The 20,729-nt window shown below is 46.5% G+C and overlaps 1 protein-coding gene across 2 annotated transcripts in view; it reads left to right on the top strand.

Moving 5' to 3' along the window:
• The first annotated feature begins 1,248 nt into the window (after positions 1 to 1,248).
• The window catches only part of GRM7 (glutamate metabotropic receptor 7), a 534,523-nt gene continuing 515,042 nt past the window's right edge, over positions 1,249 to 20,729 (top strand). For both annotated transcript variants that reach the window (XM_075005038.1, XM_075005037.1), the window contains exon 1: positions 1,249 to 1,786. In XM_075005038.1, the coding sequence (XP_074861139.1) occupies positions 1,277 to 1,786 (510 nt within the window). In that variant the 5' untranslated portion in view covers positions 1,249 to 1,276. The remainder of the gene's footprint in view (positions 1,787 to 20,729) is intronic.

The following is a 20,729-nucleotide window of genomic DNA, read 5'->3' as shown; positions in this document are numbered from 1 at the left end:
AGAAGCGCTGCCATAATTAAGCAGTGCTTCATTAGCATAAGGGCGGCCACACGAAGCCAAAGCACCATTTTCCATCTGTGCACTGCCCGTGTAGACGAGGCCTTTCAAAATGACCCCCTGGACTTCAAAAGCCTCATCTTCCAATTTGGTTTTATGCTAATGACGCACCGCATACTTACAGTAAAAGGAAGGGGCTAGTGTAGACACAGCCTGTATTTATATAGCCAAGCCCTATTTCAAAATGCATTTTGTGTAGCAGCATTATTTCAAAATAAGCTGTTCTGGAATATCTCCTCCAGAGTAACTCATATTGAAACAGGGCTGCTCTGTAGACATATCCTTAGGGGCCACAACTTGCCAGGGTGAATCCAGGTATCAGAGCCGGGTGTTTGTCTGCTGTTAGCCCAGGAGATATCAAGGTCAAGATTCTTTGTGCAGCAGAAGCAGCTCCATTTACTCATCATTGAGCCAGTAGAATAGGGATGGTTGCTGCCAGAAACTGGAAGCGTTCAAGAAGCAGCCCTAGGTTTTTGGCTTCAGCCCCAGCGTGCGGGCTGAGCGAACGGAACCTGGGTCGGGCTGGGGTGGGGGTACGTGAGCGGGGCAGCTGGGCTGGGAGCTGGCTGTTTTTAACAGGGCTGCTCCCTAGTTATTTGGACATCCGATTTTGGAGCAAAATCTATCGGCCTCCGTCCTGCCTGCCCCATCCAAGGCAGCTGGGTCGGGTCACTTCCCCCCCGCCCCCTTCTGGTGAATTAGGCGCTACATTTGTTCTCTATGTTCATGTTGCTAGTGGGGGCCAAAAGGCAGGAGGAGCCAGCTGAGCGCAGCGGGCTGGTTCTCCCCACTACCAGCGGAGGAGCGGGAGAGGGCCGGGAGGAGGCTGCGCGCCGGGTGGGGTGTAAAACCCGCGAGCCCCAGCCCCGCCTGGGGAGGATCCCCCGGCCTGCGCTCGCTGCCCGCCTTTCTCCAGTTACCTCAGCCCGCATCTCTGCGTAATGACGCGCAGGGAGAGCCAGGCTGGGGAGGGAGAGAGTGGGAGGAGGAGAGCAGGCGAGCGACCATTTAAAGCGATAGAAACCCTTACCTTTCCCCAGTGCTGTGCCGCTGGAGCTCGCAGCAGAGAAGCCGCGGCGGAGGGGGGAGGACGGGAGGAGCCGCGCCCCCCCACCCCGCACCCCCCAAGGGAATCTCCCCGCCCGGTTCCATGAGGGCGCACGGCTGCCCCGCTGGCCGCGCCAGGGCAGCGGGCTCTCGCCTGAGCCGCGGCAGCACCATGATCCGGCTGGGGCGGCTCTTCCAGCTGCTGACTTTGATGAAGTTGCCCTGCTGCCTGCTGGAGTTTCTGCTCTCGGCGGTGGCGCAGGGGCAGGAGATGTACGCGCCCCACTCCATCCGCCTGGAGGGCGACATCACGCTGGGGGGGCTCTTCCCCGTCCACGCCAAGGGCCCCACCGGCGTGCCGTGCGGGGACATCAAGCGCGAGAACGGCATCCACCGGCTCGAGGCGATGCTCTACGCGCTGGACCAGATCAACAGCGACCCGGAGCTGCTGCCCAACGTGACGCTCGGGGCGCGCATCTTGGACACTTGTTCCAGGGACACCTACGCGCTGGAGCAGTCCCTCACGTTCGTCCAGGCGCTGATCCAGAAGGACACCTCCGACGTGAGGTGCACCAATGGGGAGCCGCCGGTTTTTGTCAAGCCAGAGAAAGTAGTTGGAGTGATCGGGGCATCGGGAAGTTCAGTGTCCATTATGGTAGCGAACATCCTCAGGCTCTTCCAGGTAGGGGCATAAGACGTCTGGGGGATGTTTTGGGTTCCTCCTTGGAACGGGTGGGATTACGGATCTATTCCTTCCCTCCTGTCTAGCCCATAGGGGCTGCCCGCCCTGCGCAGGGGTCGGGGGCGCTGGGCAGAGTTGCGGTTATAGTCTAGGCATTGTCACAGAGGTGTTTTCATGTAATGTCCCCTAAGAATTATCCTGCTCCCCCCTCCGCCGCCCCTCTCTCTCTCTCGCAACAGCGCCCCCCCCCCCTCGCTCTCTTCCACCCTGCCTGCCACTTTCGGGATTTCTCGCCCCATTTACAAGAAGCAATCTGTGGAGCAACCCAAGGCGGTGATTTCAGTGGGTGTGCGTTGGAGTGGAATATGCCTCGGCAACGGGCTTGTAAAAGGCAACGTGGGCACAGGCACGATGGGCCTCGCCCATGAAACATGAAAGGTTTACGGTGAGGACGCAGTTGCGGACCGCAGCTTCCGCCCACCGGCCCACTCGATTAGGTGGGTGTTAGTTCCACGGGGATGAGTGTCCAGCGCTGCAGCCGAGCGCGTACGCGCCTCTTCGTTAATGTCACTGGCTTTCCCATTGCTCTTGCGGTGGCCGCTTTGCACCCCGCGAAGGCGGGCTCTGCCCGACAGCTTCGGCCCGCTGAACAAGCGGCCAGAGTTCGATCCCCTCTAAGCGCCACGGTGCATTTTCTCCGGCCAGCGGGGAGCGCACAAGCAGAACTCCCGCTCGGGAATCGTCTCCTCCTCGGCCAGGTTCAGAGCGGGGAGGGGACGCAATAACCCCGAGGGCTAAATTGCAGTACCCCCCCCCCCCCCGCAAAGACAAGCCCGAGCAGCTGAAACCACGAGGCCGTTGCACCACCGCCGCCTCGCACCCTGCGCGGACAGGTCTCGGGGCACCGCACGGCGGCCGGAGGACGGCTCCCGCCGGATTGCTTCGGGCTTTGATTCCGCCCGCAGGCGCCAAGGCTGAGCTGGGAAGACGGGTTAGGGATGGGGAGGGGAGGTGGTGCTGCAGGGACTTCTGTTGGGCTCCCCCCCCCCGCCCCCGCTTCATTCACACGAGCCACCCCGGGCTGCTGCGAGTCCTTGTTCTGAGCCCCGCCCCGGCCCGCCCCGCAGCTGGGCTCCGCGCGCGGCTGGCTTCACGCGCTCCAAGAGGCGAGTCTCTGCCCAAGTTGGGAGACGGGTGCCCGGGCAGTAGCTTTTCTCTCGCCTCTCTGACACCGCCGTGTGTGCCGGCGGGGGGGGGGGGTGTTAATTAGCTACCCTCTGCCGAGGAGTCCTGCCCGGGGAGCAGCTCCAGCATTGGGCGCTGCGTCCAGGCAGGAGCCGGGCGGATGCGTCTCTCCTCGGAGCGGCCCCTGGCTTTTGCTGGGCCCCTGCGAGCGGCGGGGAGAAGGGCGCACACCCGGGCTAAGCAGCCCGGCGGAGCCCCAGCCCCCCTGCTGTTCAGCCTGATCTGCCGCTTGCAACGCGCCCTGCTCGGGGTGCCGAGGCTGCGGCAGGGCAGCCAGGAGCCGGCCGGCGGCAGGTAGCGGCGCTGCCTCGACTTGCAGAGCGCACGTTGGCTCTGGCTGAGGCGCCTCCCCTGCCGGGCTCCCTCGTGTGCGGCCCCGCGCTGCTCATGTCGCCCGGCAGGCGGGGCCCGGGGCGGGCGCGCAGTGCTTTAACTTGGGCCCCGGCCGAGGCAGCGCGGGTGATGCGGGGCGGGGGCAGGTGCAGCATTTGCCGCCCCCGGGGGCCGGCTGGTTTCTGTGCCCCACCCCCAACCGGGGAGAAAGGGGCGAAGGCGCCTTAACCCCCCTCCCGGTGGCGGCGGCCGGCGCTGGCTCGCCGCTTGTGAGCGGCCGTCCTGCGGTGCACCCCAAAATGGGTGGGGGGCGGAATCTAGCGGCTCCTCGGGACTGCAGCCTGGGGATGGATCCTGAGCGCTGCCAACCCAAGGCCGTCCAGGGACAGCCCCCGCCAGGTCCAGCGACCGTGCCGGGGGGCCCCCAGCCCTCCGCCCGCTTTATTGCAACTGGCGCGTTTGGTTTCCCGGCCAGAACCTGGAGGGCTTCTGGGACGAATTCCCGGCTCGGGCTGGGTATGCGCGGCGGCTCCAGGCACAAGCTCCGCGAGTGATCGTGGGGGTGGAGGGCCCCTTCTCCTCCTCTCCCCCCGCCTGTCTGGGGGGGGGGCGTCCTTTGGCACCTGCGGGACAAGGTCGGGGGTAGGTGTCAGCTTAGATTCCCGTCCCCAGCCAAACCCCTCCGCTCCCATTTAAAAGCCCATCCCTGGCGCTGCTTCCGTACCGCCCGGTGTTACCGCTGGGGCTGCAACCAGCGAGCCGAGCGAGACTGGTCGGTCTCACAGGTGGCAGAAATACTCATCCCCCCTCCAAGCGAACACGCTAGTGGGGGCACAGCGGCACGCCAGGCGTCCGAGGGCTCTTGCAGTGAAACAGACATGCTCTATTCGAACTGGAAACCTGGCGCACTCCGTGGGGAGGGCGCCCACTGGGGGAGGCTGAGGTCCTACTGAGGCAGGATGTGCTTTCGGTATCAAAATCAACCAGCGTACTTTCCCCGGCTGTCATTCAAACCCAAATGGTGGCACGGTGCTGCTTGCAGGTAGCCAAGCAATGGCTGTAAGCCCGCCGGCGGTGGGACTATTATGTAACCGAGTTCCAAGGCGGAGAGTAATAGTCACTTACACAGGCATAGCCAGGAGGATATAATTCAGGTCTACCTGTACCCCAAGCGCGCTGCAAACGGGCCAGTCTAAATACTGCTGTGGCATTGTTCTGACCTCATATTTTACAGCCTGATTCTGCTTGTCTTAGAGATTTTTGTGCCATTGGAGCTCTCGCTCTCGCTCTCGCTCTCTGTGTTGCAGTTCAGACCAGCTCCCCAGGAGCTATGCCTAAGGCAGGAGAATTAGCCTAAATATGCAAATCAGCATTGTGTGGGAGGAAAGTTTGGGGGTGGAGAGTTTGAAACTAGTGTACGTTCCCCCTAAGCAGTTTTAGCATGTGCAGCTAGCACTGATCACCATAGGTTTCACCGACCTTGGCAACATTACAAAGGTTATATTTTTGACATGGATGAATGGGTCTTGAACGTTTATTTTATGCAGTAGGCACAAACAGGCTTCTCCTCAACCTCATGCAGCTCAGCTCACTTTCTTTCCATCTGTTGAAGCTATTGCAAAGAAAATCCCACTCGTTAATGTTTTCATTTGGTATCTCAGAGGAGAGGAGAAGAGAAGAGAGGCGAGGACGTCCTATTTCACCCCTGTATTAGGACCATATGTATGCAGCCTATACACAATTTGGTACATATTAATGACTCCAGTGAGCTAAATTGTATGGTTCTTTTCCTCCTGCATGGCGATTGTTTGATTCATTCTGTTTATAAAGGCAGCATTCTCTACTGTGCACTATTGTCAGCTGTAGAGGTTTGGGAGCATCATGAATGATACCATCAGATGGATCAGCATGAGTAAATGGAGTTTCAATGCTCCACTTTTAATGCACTCCTGCACTTATTGTGTGGTGTCCCTGGCTGAGGATGCTGTTTGGTTAAAAAAATGATGTGGGATAGCTACACTAGGCAATTAACTCGACCCTTTTCCTTATGTAATTAATAAGGACATCTCCTTTGCTTGCAAGTCCCTCTAAGGGCTTGATGAGCTGTTATGGAACTGATTTAATCCATTAGCATCCAAAGATGGAGATAATTTAGAAGAATATATGTAATCTTTTATTCTGGAATAAAAGCATATGGATGAGCAGTTAATGAATAGATATTTTTATATTGACACCCTACCTTACCATGTTTTAACTTTTAAGTGTAGACAACATCACTGATTTACATTATCATGCCACACAAAGTACGAATTGTCTGGGTATGGTACTTTTTAATGTATAATAAACAGTATTGTGATGTCAGATCCAAGCACAGATACTTTTGAAATCAAAAGCAGCTCAGATCCAGAGGATGACTACGTTGGGCTAATATGCTCATTCTGACAAAGGAGAACTCTCTGTCACAGGAAGGGAGAGTGATGCAGTAGTCAAAACTGGGTCATCATACTCCCTTGGATTCACATGTGAAGTTTGCAAGATGGAGCATAGTAGGGAATAGAAGCAGGATATGTCCTTTAGGACCACATCCTGCAGTTGCTCATGTCAAATTCCCAGGGAGGTTTTGAAAAAATGCAGTTAGGTGCTCACTAGGAAACATAACTATTAAAGAAGGATGGAGTAGTTAAGGTGCTGGACTGGAATTAAGGAGGCCTGGCATGATTTGATGGCTTGTCACAGCCATCCTTGGTAACCTTGGGCTAGAGCAGAGATAGGCAAGAGCTGGCTGGGGGACCAGATCTGGCCCACCAAGCCTTTTCATCCAGCCTGCTGCTAGCCCTACAGCTACAGAGGGGGGAGAGCTTTGGGTGCTACTGCTGACCCCCAGCAAAATCTTTCAGCTCCTAGTGACTGGAAACTAACCAATGGGAGCAGGGAGATTTTTTTGAGACGTGGGGGCACTGTAGCCCAATTTCTGAGTTCATTTTGGCTGGTTTCCAGCCAATAGGAGCTGAGAGATTTTCCTGGGTGCAGGAGCAGCTTCTAAAGCCCTTCCCCTGGCAGCACAAAGAGCCACGTGGAACAGCCAGAGGGTTGGGGCTGCTGGCAGGCAGGAAAGCCTGCCTGAGAGTGCCGCTGCCCAGGAGCTGCTTAGATAAGCACCTCCTGGCCAGAGCCGCCTCCTGACCCAACTGCCCCCCGCCACTGCACTCACTCCTACACCTCTCCCCCAGTCCTGAATCCTCTCTTGCACCCATATCCTTATGCACTTCCAGGCCCTACCCACAATCCTCTGTCCCTCTGTCAAAAATCCCTTCCTTTACCCAAACCCCACACCCTATCCTACCCCCCAGCCCCTACTGCAAGTTCCCTTCTTCACCCAACCTCCATCCCAGACTCTGCATCCACCTCCGTGCAAAAGTGTGGCCCTTCACCACCCACCAGAATCTTGAAGTGCCCCCTCCCCAGCAAAAATTATTGCCCATCCCTGGGCCAGAGTAAAAATTTCAAAAGTGACTTAGGAATAGAGGAATCTAAGGTTCATTTGAAGTCATTGTGTTGTAAGTGCATAAATTAATTATGAAAATGGGAAATTGGTTCCTCAATCACTTAGACATTTTTGAAGGTGTGCTTCAAATTCACTCTGTCCAGTAAATATAAAATACATCTTTTCTCTCTTGTGATTTTTTTATGTTAGTTTTTGGGGATAGGGACCATCTCTTACTGCATGGCACATTTGGTCCCCTACGTTGGGTAGGGCTAGAAAACATTAATGGAGTATAAGAATTTAGTAAATCTTGGACAATAATTGAATGGCTATATCTGATGCAGAGAATGTATGTCACATTGATTTTGGACTAAAATTCTGTGAAGAAATATCAATAAAAATTACGGCAATTGTAACTTAAAACTCCAGGTTAAAAATAGGATCAGTTTGGAAAGCTGTTTTGACATGCATTGTGGATTTCAAAACTGCTTTGACTCTAAATGTTGCATGACAACATTACTGTTACTTTGTACCATTAAGGCAATTAAAGTTTACCATATTTTTAAGAATTTAATATCCCCGACATTCACTAACTATTCTGAAAAATGCTAAATACTTTATCCATATTATGTATTTCATGAATGAAACTACGTAGCATGGGGAAATCAACTTTTAAAGTACATTGTAGATCTGCCAAAAATTGAAAAAAGAGAAACGCAAACACATCTTACTCCTTGGGAAACTGGCAGTGACTCTGCAAGAACAAGAGATTGTTGGAGCCTCCACAGCTTTGGCATGGATGTGGCTGGAACTAGGGGAGAACCAATCCATTTATTCTGAGCTCTTGGGACGTAATGGTGGCTCAGTCAGGGAGTTTCTATTGTATGCTTGGTGGCCCACTCCTGAACAGGTGGGAAAACCACAGTATAATGGCTCTTTAGGAGTGATGGGGATTAAGTGGAAGGGCTGCTGAAAAACGTGCTAATTTTCCACACAATTTCCCCACAGGTACTGGAGAATCTTTGAGTTTTGGAAAGATGATTCCTATGTCTAGTTTAATTTAGATTTTAATAGCACCTGTCTAACGTGCTTTCTCTTATAGCTAACATGATTACAATTTCACCAGCTGAAATGGAGTTTTCCTTGATATCTTTGCCATTCTCATCAAATTTCTGGAGGGAAATATGAAATTGGTCCATGGGCTTTGATCCTACAGTCCAAACTGCACAGAAGGTACCCTGCATGTCTGCAAAGTCCCATCTGATTGGACTCGACTTAGTAGTGCGAATAATAAGCCAATTTACTAATTTCAATAAATCTACTAGTTTATGCTTCCTGAAGGGTAGGGACAAAATCCTCTTCTGTTTCTGGAAAGGCACCTAAAAAGCATATTTTTTATCTATATTTTTAAATCCCTGTCAAATGTCTTTTCAGACATTACAAATTTCAGTCATTTCAAAGTGACTTCAGTAAAGGTTTGCATGCTAAATACTGAAAATGTGACATGACAAGGGTGTGAAAAGGGCTTTAGTTTTAAAGCCTGTGAAATGGAAACACATTCAATTTCTTGCCATTTTTCACCAAATGGTTTTCTCATTTTTCAATAGTCTATTTACCATCTTAAGTTTTTCCTTCCTTTTTGCTGTTCTACTTAAATAATTTTAACAAGACAAGGTAAAAAAGATATTTTAATGTAGTATGGTTTACTCCATTTTGCTAGGGGCAGACTCAAAGACAACCCTTGCCCCAATGAGCTGGCAATCTTTTGTACTAAGTCCAAGGTGGATAAAACTAACAGATGAGACAGAGTTTAGGATCAGAGTAACATGACCATACTTTTTTTCAGAGATTACCTATGTGCAATACTGTGGAGCTAAAATTTACTTGGTTTGATTAAATTAAAAAATCACAGCAGTAGCAATAGATTCAGCTAGCCACCAGCAGAGCCATCAGCTGACAGCTCTGTGTGGACTTCATAGTACAAACAAGATTTAAAAAGGGGTTGGGGTGAAGATATCTTAGTGGCTCTAGAGGATATTTTTCCAGAGGGACATTGTATGCATAGGGGTGCCATGGAAGACAGATGATGGTATTTGCAGGAACTATGTATTCAGCACATAAAGTTGTGCAATTTCATTACTTCAAAGAATGCACTAGCTTTGTGAAGTTCAAATCATGGGCAGTATTTGTTATAAAATTACTTTAAATGGACTACTTGCCATTTCAAACTGGTTACTTTGCTAACAGTGTAAAACCACATACCACATTTTATATTTAATTCTAGGATATGAGTTTTGCCTGAAGGCATTAAAACCTTCCAACACAACACACTGAATCATAATATCAGATGCCACTATGCCTATTAATAGAATATGCAAATTATTCTCAACCAGTGACAATACAGAATGTCCCAGAGATAGGAATATGAGGCATTTGGTCATAATATTGGAAGATATGAAGCGTGTAATCTGAGCAATCTGAATAAAAATGTAGCCAATAAATTCAGAGTAATAGGGTAGAAAGTGGGCATTCTGGGCAAAAGCAGAATTTTGTGAGGAAAATCATACTTGGTTTATAACAGACAAAGTGCTACCTAGAGTAGACCTGATTCTACTGTGTGACATCAGTGTAAATCTGCATTGATTTCACTGAAGGTAGGTTACTCTGGATTTTCACCAGTGCAATCGGTGAGGAAGAAGGGTGGCTTCACATGGCCCTAATCCTGCAACTCACATGCTTGACTTTAGGCATGAGTTAATCCCATCCATTTCTATGATACTACTTGTTTGTGTAGTGTTAAACGTGTTACCAGGAGTGTTGTGAGCAAGACACGAGAAGTAATGTTTCCACTCTACCCTGCAGTGATGAGGCCTCAAGTGGAGTGCCGTGGTGCGTAGAGCACCAGTGTCCAACATGCTCCCTGTTTGCCACATATGGCAAACAGGGCAGCGCAGTGTAGTGAAGTGAGGCTCAAGAGAGCCACACATGTGGTGCACCCCTCCGGCCACTACGCTCATGTACCCCACCACATGGTGGAAAAAGCACATGGTGGCAGCAGCTGAGGCGGAACCTCCAGCCCCAGCAAGCTGCAGCTGGATTCTGAAATAGCTTGCATAATGCTGGCTGTAGATGTCGGGCAGCTTCTATGAGTAATCTGAGGGGGGTAAAGGGAGGGAAGGCTGGTGCCTGGCTGAGGGGTGGTGTCTGGTGGAGAAAGGAGGCCAGGAGTGAGTGATCCTTTACGTTCCTTTTGGACACCACTGATGTAGAGAAATTGGAGAGGGTCCAGAGAAGAGTAACTAAAATGACTAACGGTCTAGAAAATATGACCTATCAGAGAAGCTTAAAAGAACTGGGTATGTTTAGCTTGAACGTGAGAAGGCTGAGAGAGGACATGATAGCAGCTTTGAAATACAGGTTGAACCTCTCTAGTCCAGCGCCCATAGGACCTGACTGGTGCCAGATGACAGAATTTGCTGCACTATGTGAGGTCAATATTGTCCAGCTTTACCAATACTTGCACTGTTTACTGTGCTCTTAGAAGACATTTAGGGGTAAATTAGAGCTAAATAAGAGCACAGAACACTGAGACCCAGAACTGGTGGCTGTAAACAAACTTTATGGGACTGTGGGAAACTTGGCCACACCCATGACAAGTGGCCATCTGGCTAACTAAAATCATGCCAGGCAAGCGAATGTTGAATTAGAGAGGTTCGACCTGTACCTAAAAGGGATTACAAAAAGGAGTGATTAAAAATATTCTCCTCAGCCTCTAATGATAGAACAAGGACCAACAGGCTTAAACTGCAGCTAAAGAGGTTAAGGTTGAATGTTAGAAAAAATGCCATTAGGGTGGTTAAGCACTGGAATAAATTGCTGAACGTGGGCGTAGCATCTACATCATGAGGAGATTTAAGAACAGGGTGGATAAATATTTGTCCGGGGTGATCTAGATGGTGCTTGGTCCTGCTGTGAGAACAGGAGAGTAGATTTGATGACCTTTTGAGGTTCCTTCCAGTTCTAGTATTCTGTGATTCTATGTGAGTATCAGCTCCTTATGCAGAATTGTCAACAGATGGTTGAAAGCTCCTCACCCCTGTTCTGGCCCCTCCATGCCGGGTAAAGGGGGTGGAGCAGCATAAAGGCACCCTGAAAGCCTTGGTTCCATCTGAACAAGGATTCCCCCTGCCAGGATCTTTGCAGCTGTGAAAGGTACCCCTAGATTGTCCCCTGAAAACCTCCTTGTAAACCCTGGAACAGGACTGGGAGGTGGAGAGCAGAGTGTCAAGAGGATATGCAACCAGCACTGTGGAGATCCTGAAGAGCCTGTGAAAAGTGCTATAATGTAGCTTTTCAGTGCTAAGTAAATTATTCCAGGGCCCAGTCCCTGGAGCAGTTCAGAAATGTGGATGATGCAAAGGTGGTCAAGTCCTTCTTGCTCTGGGTTGCGTATCACCTGTTGGGTATCTTGGAGACCCAGTTAAACCCCCACACCTCCTGCATATGGTGTTCTGTTCCAGCTAATGCAACCTGGACCACTTACAGAGAGTGGGTCTTCTCTACAGGCTTTGCTAAGGGGGCTGTGAGTTTTAGCTCATGCAGTAGAGGCTTACTCATTTAGCTGCAGAGGTCACAGGTTTGATTCCGCCCACTTACTACAGTCTGTGAGTGTTACACCAACACATAATCTCGCCCATAAATCTTAGGTGAATGCAACTCTCTCTCTCTTTCACTGCCATTATCTTAGTCCACACTGCTGTGCTCCCATCTTGCAGTGAGTGGCAGAAAGGTATTTTATTCAGAAAGAGAGTGGGAGAAAAGGTGACTTGTGTGGCTCAATTGGGGTTGGAAGAAAGATGCAAACTGATTGTGATTTCAAAAATAACAGGATTGGGTTAGAAGTTCCTCTGTTCTGGACCCCTTGTGCTCACTAACATTTAATTTCTACTGCCATTTGGAGTTTCTGTGAAGTAATGCAGAATCTTTGCACAGATGGTACAGTCAAAGTTCATTGAAGACGGGCTTCCATGATCTATTTTTATTTTGTAATGTGGGGACTATCGACATGTTAGCACTTGTGTGATGTCAAGGCTGGAGAGTGTTATGCTTTATAACTGTGGAACCTGATAAAGACCAGCGCAAGTGTGTATTGTGATCTGACACAAGCTAGAATGTGTGTGTGAGTGGGAGAAAATTGCTTATGAAAACTAGGCTGTTACAGAATTGTAGAGTTGTCATAGATTTTTGGGGTGGTATCTCCATTCTTCAGAGGATAAGCACTTCAGTGTATTCATCCTTTTTGATGCTTACTGCTACATTTTTAAATAGACCCTATCTGCAGCAGCAGCAGCACTGCTGGACTTTTCTCTAACTCAGCTTGGCTTATATTTTGATCATCGGTACTTTTGCTGTTTCATTTGCAGGTCACTAAGGCAAGAGTTAGCATATTATATGAAGGCTTGTACTTCAAAGGGAGTGTTTAGTGACTTTCTGAATGAAGTGGCATTATGAGCAAAAGCCTTTTGAGTATTTTAAAACGAATACTTAATTATACCAAAAATATGCTCTTACAGTGCTTTTTCTGTAAAGATTGCCTTTCTTCTTATGTTGTGATCATCTGAGCTACTTGAACTAACAGGCTTCTGATTTAAACAGGAAGGAAGCTGTGGCTGTAGCAGGAGATACTTGCTTCCGACTCTCATTCACCTGCTTTCCCTGACAGGTGGAAATCTCTTGGCTTGTAGGGCACACTGCAATGGCTGTTTTCTACAAGAGTAGAGTGGGTGGGAAGACTGCTTTGGGAGTTAGAAAAGTATTTCTGTTTTATAGCTATCTGCACTTAAGCTGTTGTAAAATGCCATGCTTGTGGCCATGGAGACAACGTGGGTTATACATTTTTATTGTGCCAACAGAAGTCCGTGAGAGAGAAGCTTACAGGGAGCCCCTTTTCAAGTGCGGGAAATGTACTCTGTGTCACAAACAAGTGGAATGGCTTGTTTGGCATTAGAGCTAGCACACATTTCAAAGGACTGTTTTAAGTTGAAGTGGCCCTTACCCCCTCTCCAATCATGGGAGGGGCTGGGTGTGGGGAAGATGCAGGGTGAAGATGGTTTAGAAATTGTTGCAACAAACCTTAAATCCACTTTCTTTATTCAGTCCATCAATTTCAGAACTGCTGTAGCAGAGTCATGAAGAATTTAAGCTCTCAGGCTCTTCTTTTGCATATGATGTGCAGGTTTCCTTTGACTACGAGGACTGAGAGCTCAGATATAGCATGCTTGCTTTGTGAAAAGCATTCACTTGTAGGTAATAGATTTGTGATGGGCATGTGTAGAACCCAGGGATTTCAAAAGGTATGTTGTTGTGGGGAGAGTTCATCAGCAGTAGAGAGCTGTCCGCAGGTTTTACGTTGGTTCTGATGAGGTCTGATCCCCTCTAAGTTTGGTGGTCTTGGTCTGTGGGGAGTTTCTGGTGAGCCCATGAGAGGTAACAATGGTTAGAGAGTTATTCTGAAGGCTTCATCCAACTTGTGTTTCTCATCTTCTGGCACCAAAACTGCCCACTTGTGGTTGGTGTTTTGTTTTCGTTCTTAAGACAATGGAAAAAATAAGGAGTAAGTGAAGTGAAATACATAGAACTATATAGTCGTGATAAGTTGACACAATGTGCTTTAATGGCTAGTTCAAGGGTAGCACTAACAAAGTTACTCATAGAAATAAGATTGGAGATCAGAGACCCTCCCCTAACCCTGTGAATGAAAACCTGAATTCTGAGTGTGTGGGGGAGAGAAGAGTCTGTAAACCCCTCTGCCCTCCAGCCCAGCATGTGACCAGGGATGGATGAACAGGAACATGGCTACAGCGCTGTCTCCCCAGTGTAGTATTGACCAAGCTGTTCCAGCACAACAAGAGGAGCAAATTGCATTCTGTGAAGTGTTTACCAGCTTACTTTTGCTCTGGCGAACAAAGACATAGGGCTGATGTGACTCAGTCACAGTTCCTCCTTGGATTTCTCCTGGAACAGTGCAGCGGCATACTACTCCTTGCCCAGGGATAAATCTGTATGAACACATCACATGCATGTTATATACATAACGTTATATATAGCTACACATTGTATAGCTAGAGCTATCCTATTATATAATACCCCTTTTTTTTCCCCCCAAAGCACTTTATACACTGCAAAAACAGCATGGGAGCTTTCTTCACAAATAGTCAGAACCTTAGTTTTACAGGAAGCATTACGTGGACATCGTCCATCTAGACCCATTCTGTAGCACTGATTTCATGACGATCTGTGCTAGCTCACTAAAAGTGTATTTGTGAAGATGTGCATCAAGGAATGGGGTAATTGCTGTGAATATAATCCGATCTGTGACCCCCAGGTAGATTCTTGGGTGGCTAATCTTTCCTAACTATGGCTATACATCTATGTTTAAAGTACTAGTTTGATCAAAGCTAGTGATCTAATGTCTCCTTGGGCTGGACGTTATACCTCCAACACATCTTGGAGAGAAGTGTGCAATTCCTCAGTGGTCTTTCCTACCTCATTTGCATCTGAAAACAGTTAATATATTTACATATAGGAGTTATAACTCTAGTTTTCAAATAGTGTTCCCTGGATGTATTCTCATTGTTCTCTTAGACTTAAGTTGAGTATAAATAAATCAGTCTGTTTTGTGTTGTATTCGAGTTCTGCTCCACTATATGATTATTTTACCCCCCTCCCCATTAGCTGAACTAGATTAGGCTTTATAATCTCACTAAAAATGCCTTCACACTAGGTTGTTTTAAGTCAAGACCCCTTGGAAGACACTTGCATCAGTGCAGTAGCTAAATTCAAAAGTTGTCTGCTGACTGATTCCTGAGGTGGCAGAATGTCTGTCTGTAGACTTTATATCAGGCTTCAGAAGAGCCAAGAAATTGAGAGAAGGCTGCTGTTTACATCAGGTATCCATTAAAAGGTTGAGCTGCTGCCAAACAGCTTGGAAATAGGCAGAAGTTTATCCAGTGATCACACTCCTGTTTGCTACTTTGTACAAATTATCCCATGGTATTGAGCAGGGGAGCTCTTTGCCACAGAGAATGTACACAAATGGCTAAGCAGCCATAAAATAGAAGTGATTCTCATGATTGAAACACAGCCACTGTTTATAAAGAAGCAAGAGTATGTTGGTAAAGTGCTGGTATGAAATATTACCAGCCACTGTATTATGAAATACATCACTAGACAAGTGCTGCTTTCTTGAATTGGCAGGACAAGAGGGCTTAAAGTGAGTCCTCTCCTCTGTGGACGAATTTTTAAGTACATAGAATTCTTTATAGATTTGCAAATGTTGGCTTTTCAGCTGCTGGTTTAATGACAGAAAACAGCTGAGACATACCCATTCGATCCAAAAACAATGGGAAGTCCTGTGGCACCTTATAGACAAACAGAATTTTTTGGAGCATAAGTTTTCATGGGCAAAGACCCACTTTGTCAGATGCATGACATGGTCTATAAGGTACCACAGGACTTCTCGCTGTTTCTGTAGATAGAGACTAACACGGATATCCCGCTGATACTTGTCACCATCTGATCAAAAAATTTAGACTGAAGTTGAACTGAAAAATTATTAAAAGTTTGGAGTTTAGGTATTTTACTTAAGTAGGTAAAACCTGGATGTGTGGTTACAATGCAAATGTTAACTAGTTAATATATTACATAGCATTGCCCAACTTACTTTATAATACAGTAAATCCTTGACTTAATGGCCATGATATAACAGACTTCAGAAATAATGGATGCTGTCTGCCAGCCCCCTAGATCCCACCCCAGATAAGTACTGGGGACTCACGAGAGCCGCCACCAGGGCTGAAGGAGCTGCCAGAGCTGCTGGGGCTGGAGGGGCCACTGCAGTGGCTGTGGTCATTGGGCTAGAGGAGCTGGTGGGAAGGGGCTGCGGTGGAGTCAGGAGCTCTCAGCCCTGCGTGTGTGGAGCATGTCAGCGCCTGCTGCTGTTGCCTGCAATGGCACTGAGCAGCAGCCATGTGTTGGAGGCTGAGGCCCACTGGCAGGCTGGGGGTAGCCATGGTTTACCTTCATGTGGGCAGCTCAGAGCTGGGGGCTGGAGGAGCCACAGCGCTAAGAGCTGCAGGATGTGGAAGGAGCCAGGCCAGTATTCAGGTCCTCTCCTGATAATTGGGAGAGGGAGATGGATGTGTGATGGGGAAGAACGGGGTGGGAGAGGGGACAGGAGTGAGCGAGGGGCTGGGAAGGTGGGTGCATCACCATACAGTATAACCATTTGGATATAACAGACTTTTGGCATTTACAGACACTCCTTTCCCCGATTAGTCCGTTAAATTGAGGGTTTATTATATGGGACTCTGCAGTGCTAGCAGTAGTAAAGACTACTTGACTCTGATAAATAGGCACTCACCACTCATATGTGCTGCAAACATATTGAGTGCTTAAGTAATGCTGTTTAAACCAGGCCACATTCTGCTGTTAGCAATACCGGTGGACTGATGAAATTAGTGGTAAATATAGATTTATCACCACTGCTGAGAGTAGACCTTAGATCATGGTGGTTTAGTAATTTTTAAGTTCAACTCCAGTTTAAAGTATTTGATCAGATGGGCTATTTTCTGTCATTAAATCAGCAGCTGAAAAGCCAGCAACATTTGCAAATCTATAAAAAGGTACTGACGCTCTTTAAGATTTGGCCACCGAGGTCTGGAGAGAGTCTGTGGTGGGTGCCAGCCAGTTGAAACACAAATTGGAGTACCCCAGAACAAGTCTGCACTGTGACCTTTGCAGGGCTAATATGGAGGACCATGAAGCCTTGTTTATACAAACTGGTGTCCCTAAAGTACCACATTGTGTGTGTGTGGGGGGGATGGAGGTTTGAGAGGGGGAAAGGGGGTGATATAAGGCTGCAATTCCCAACCCACAAACTGGGATAACAGCAGTGGTCATCCCTTGCCCTTGGGTCTTCATATATAAATGGTTTTCAGAGAGAGGATGGCAGAACATCTGGTTGTCACTGAAATCAACTGGCCAATAGTTCTGCAAGTTTCCGACATGAGTTCCTTTGGAATTTTGCAAAATGAAATGAAAAGACTTTGGAAAACTAGCAATGGAAAGCATGCCTGTTTATGCCTGAAGATGGGGCATAGTCACCTGAGTAGGGAATATAACACTGATTGAAAGAGTTGTTAAAGGTACCTACATCTGCTTGCAAATATCCTACAGAGCAGGAATCTCAGCTCTGGCATATTAATGGCAATTTCAGTTAGTGTTTCAGCACAGCTGCTTTTTCAAAGTGCCTTAGGGTCTCTGGTGCAAGATGGTTAGTGATTTCTGAGTCAGATGCCCAAGAGGCAACTTCTGCCATGTAGGTTTGTCCTGTCTGTATTGCATTACTTGTCCTTCTCAAGATGGCATTCTGCAATTCATATGCAAAGTATTTTCTAATTATTTCTTCTGTGAGAGCAAGACTGTACCCCTTGTTTTGTCTGACTTCACTAAAAATTAGGTTTATTTTATTTGTTCACCTCTGTGATGATATCAAGGTTTCACTGAGATACTGAAATTTAGTCTTGTTTGTAAAGATCTCAGATTGCTTCAGCACTATATCTCCATTCTGCTAGTGTCCTCCCTTCCTGTAAAAACACAATCATATGTCTTCAAAATTCATGTCTGATTTAAAACAAAACAAAAAACAAATCTTACCTTTACCAATAGAAAATAGCAGACGAGGAGGGGGCAAGTAGAAGCATAAATTAAAGGGAACTGCCTACTGAAATTTGGCGTTAAATTAACCTTATGTAAAAGATTTTCTAATACCCAACACCACTAGAAATGCTTACATGAGTCTTAACCGAACATTTTTGTGTAGCACATGAAATCCAAACTTTGCACCACAAACCACCTGACAGTGAAACCTCCTTTGTGATCTCATTGGCCAGTCTGTAAGCAATGCACATACCAAACAAAAATCACCTCCCCCCTTAGCAATTAATGAGTTGTATTTTTTAAATGCTTTTACATTTAATAATATAAGGGGGAGATTTCAAAAGCATGGAGGACACTTAGATGCATAGCTCCTGGGGAAACATCCAGTGTCAGTTAGACACATAAAGCACATTTGTGCCGTTGACAATCTTCCCAATATTGTGGTGGTAGTGTATAAGTCACTTCTCATTACACTACAAAGGACTTTTAAGTTGATCATCCCTTTAAATTAAAATGCCTTTATATGGAAATGACTTGACTGATGTGGTGTTTACTCTAAGCATTCATGATATTAGGGAGTTGCGTATTGTTTCAAATAGAAAAATAACTAGACCTATCCATTCCTGAATCTCTCTTTTTGGGGCGTGGGGAGTGGGGGTTTATGCCTATTCACATGTGTTTTGAAAATTAATATGTTAGTGTCTGAAAGGTGCCTTGAGATCTTTGGTAAAGGTTTTTTTATTTTTTTTATATTTTTAAATGTTGAAAAACAAAGCAAATACTATAAAAGTCCTGTAAAGAATTGTTATTGAAATGAATGTGTTTCTGCAATATGATGAGCTCTAGAGGACATTAGGTTCATAATGTAATGACTGCTTTACTTGACATTATAAATACCATACGTTTATAAATTACGAGTATAATGAAGTGAGTCGGTGCTCACGAAAGCTCATGCTCAAAACTTTTCTGTTAGTCTATAAGGTGCCACAGGACCCTTCGTTGCTGAGTATAATTTTGTTACTTATAAACTTCTTCCATTATCTAAAGAAATTCTGTACCCCATTCCTTTAAGAGAAGCCTGGTAATATCTTGAAAGAAAATAAGCACCTCTGTGCATGAATACATCCCAAAAATGAGGATAACATGTTTTATAAAACTTCCAAGTAGACAGTTTATTTGGCTCAGATCAGTGAACACAACAGAGTAGAAATTGCCTATCCACAATGCTCGGTGTGTTACCCTATTTGGTGGGATGCAGAATGCATATATATCCATTAAAAATGCCATGCACATCTTTCAGTGACATTTGATATTTAGGCTGGGCGCTGCCATACACTCCACATATTTTTCTCTTAGGGTTGGTCAATGCTGGACCTTACAGTCAACTGCAGGTATGCAATTCTAGCTATGGCAGTTGCATAGCTAGAATGGACCTAGCTGCAGTCAACTGTAAAGTCTGTCCACGCTGAGGGAGGTTGATGAGAATGTTTCTTCCATTGACGTCCTTTACTACTTGTGAGAGGAGGAGGACAGAGGGTTGACTATGGACCCCAGAGAGATCAATTTCGTGCATCTTTACCCAACATGCGAAATCAAACGCCAGAAGATTGATCCTGTATAGACATACCCTTAGTTGCTACAACCCTCCTGCTGTTTCATGCCCAAGATTCTCATTGAATCCAGTGTGCCATGTGCAGAATGAGAATGAGACTGCCATTCTTAGTGCTCCAGCATGCCTTTGGTATAGGGGTGGCACTCTCATTAACACTAATGAATTATAGTTGCATCATAATAAGGGAGTAAACCCCACAACAGTAAATCAGCCAATGCACAGTTCTTTCTTTGGGTTCTGAGAAATGTTGCAACAGCTTTTCAAAAATATCAACCATTTCACAGTGTGAACTTATTTATTTACAGATAGTGTCATGCAAGGGTGTTTTTATTTTGATCTTTAGTATGTTCTGGGTTTTCCCCACTTTTTGCTACTTTTGGATTTAATCTTTATGTGATAAATTTTCTATTTTGCCTTTATAACTCCGAAGTGCTCTGGGAAATTGGTCTAATGTTTGGTCCAAATCTCCAGGGTGAATTTTAGACAAGACGCTGTGTAGTTCAAGGAGCGTGGAGGGTGGAATCTGCCTGTGCAACTTTCTTCTTGGCAGTTACTTGGTAACGAGTAGGGCATCTTCCTGTCACCCTCCTATTTGTGAGTTCAGTTCTGCAACTACAAAGGTATCAGTGATGCAACTAAGGAAACTGCTTTCTTCCTTCATACTCCGTATTTTTCATACGTCCCATTTAAAACCTTATTCAGCATAAATTACGAGTGCGGCATGTTGTACATAACAGAAGAAGGAAGAGTTCTGCAGATGTGTTGGAGAAAATCAATCTGATTTTTAATTTTGCCTGTTCAGTGACCTCATCTTTTGCAGTGTGTTTTGTTGCAACAGTGAATGTGTTCTGTAAAGCCTAATTAAAAAGCCATTTGTTAAATGTAGGAGTAAACTCCAGAGTTGCATTGAAAATTATATTGCTTGGCTCTCTGCCTCATGCCTTGCCATGCACACTAAGCTCATGTATGTTTCTGATTGTATTTCAGTGGTTTATTAGAAACAAAAATAAATTATGTAGACATCATAAATAAGTAGATGCCATTATCTGAGACAGTAGCAGAAACCAAGCTTTTGGCACAAATTAGCAAAATATTTTAAATCATATATGTGGGTAAGTGGTGTAAAAATCCCATTCGGTTCTTGTAATTTCTGCCCCCTCATTCTACTGGTAAATATATCATTGTATTTAATATGCACACAAGATTAATAGGTCAATTTTTGCTTACTCAGTCATGACAGCTGAAATCTTTACAATGGTATGAGTTAGAGCTGCAGTGAATTGTTCAAAATATATTTTCTGTGGTGAAAATCCCCTGCCAAGTCCACTCCCTTAAATTGTGATCCTCCTGCCCCTTATGTAAATCATTTACATGAATTGGTCCCACTGAAAGAAATGACACTCAGGGGGTTTTGCAGAATCAATCCCCCAGTGTCTGGGAAGGAGGATTCTGGGGCAAGAGAAACTACAACTTGTTATTTTTACATTTTGTTACTGTACTTAGTCACAGCTTGAGGCAGGAAATCCGGGTGTGTTGGGACACAAAGCATA

The sequence above is a fragment of the Carettochelys insculpta genome, chromosome 11 (assembly GCF_033958435.1).
Source record: "Carettochelys insculpta isolate YL-2023 chromosome 11, ASM3395843v1, whole genome shotgun sequence".
NCBI classification, from domain to species: Eukaryota; Metazoa; Chordata; order Testudines; family Carettochelyidae; genus Carettochelys; species Carettochelys insculpta.
Note: the sequence above shows the minus strand (reverse complement) of the source record. Positions and strands in the feature narration are given on the sequence as shown.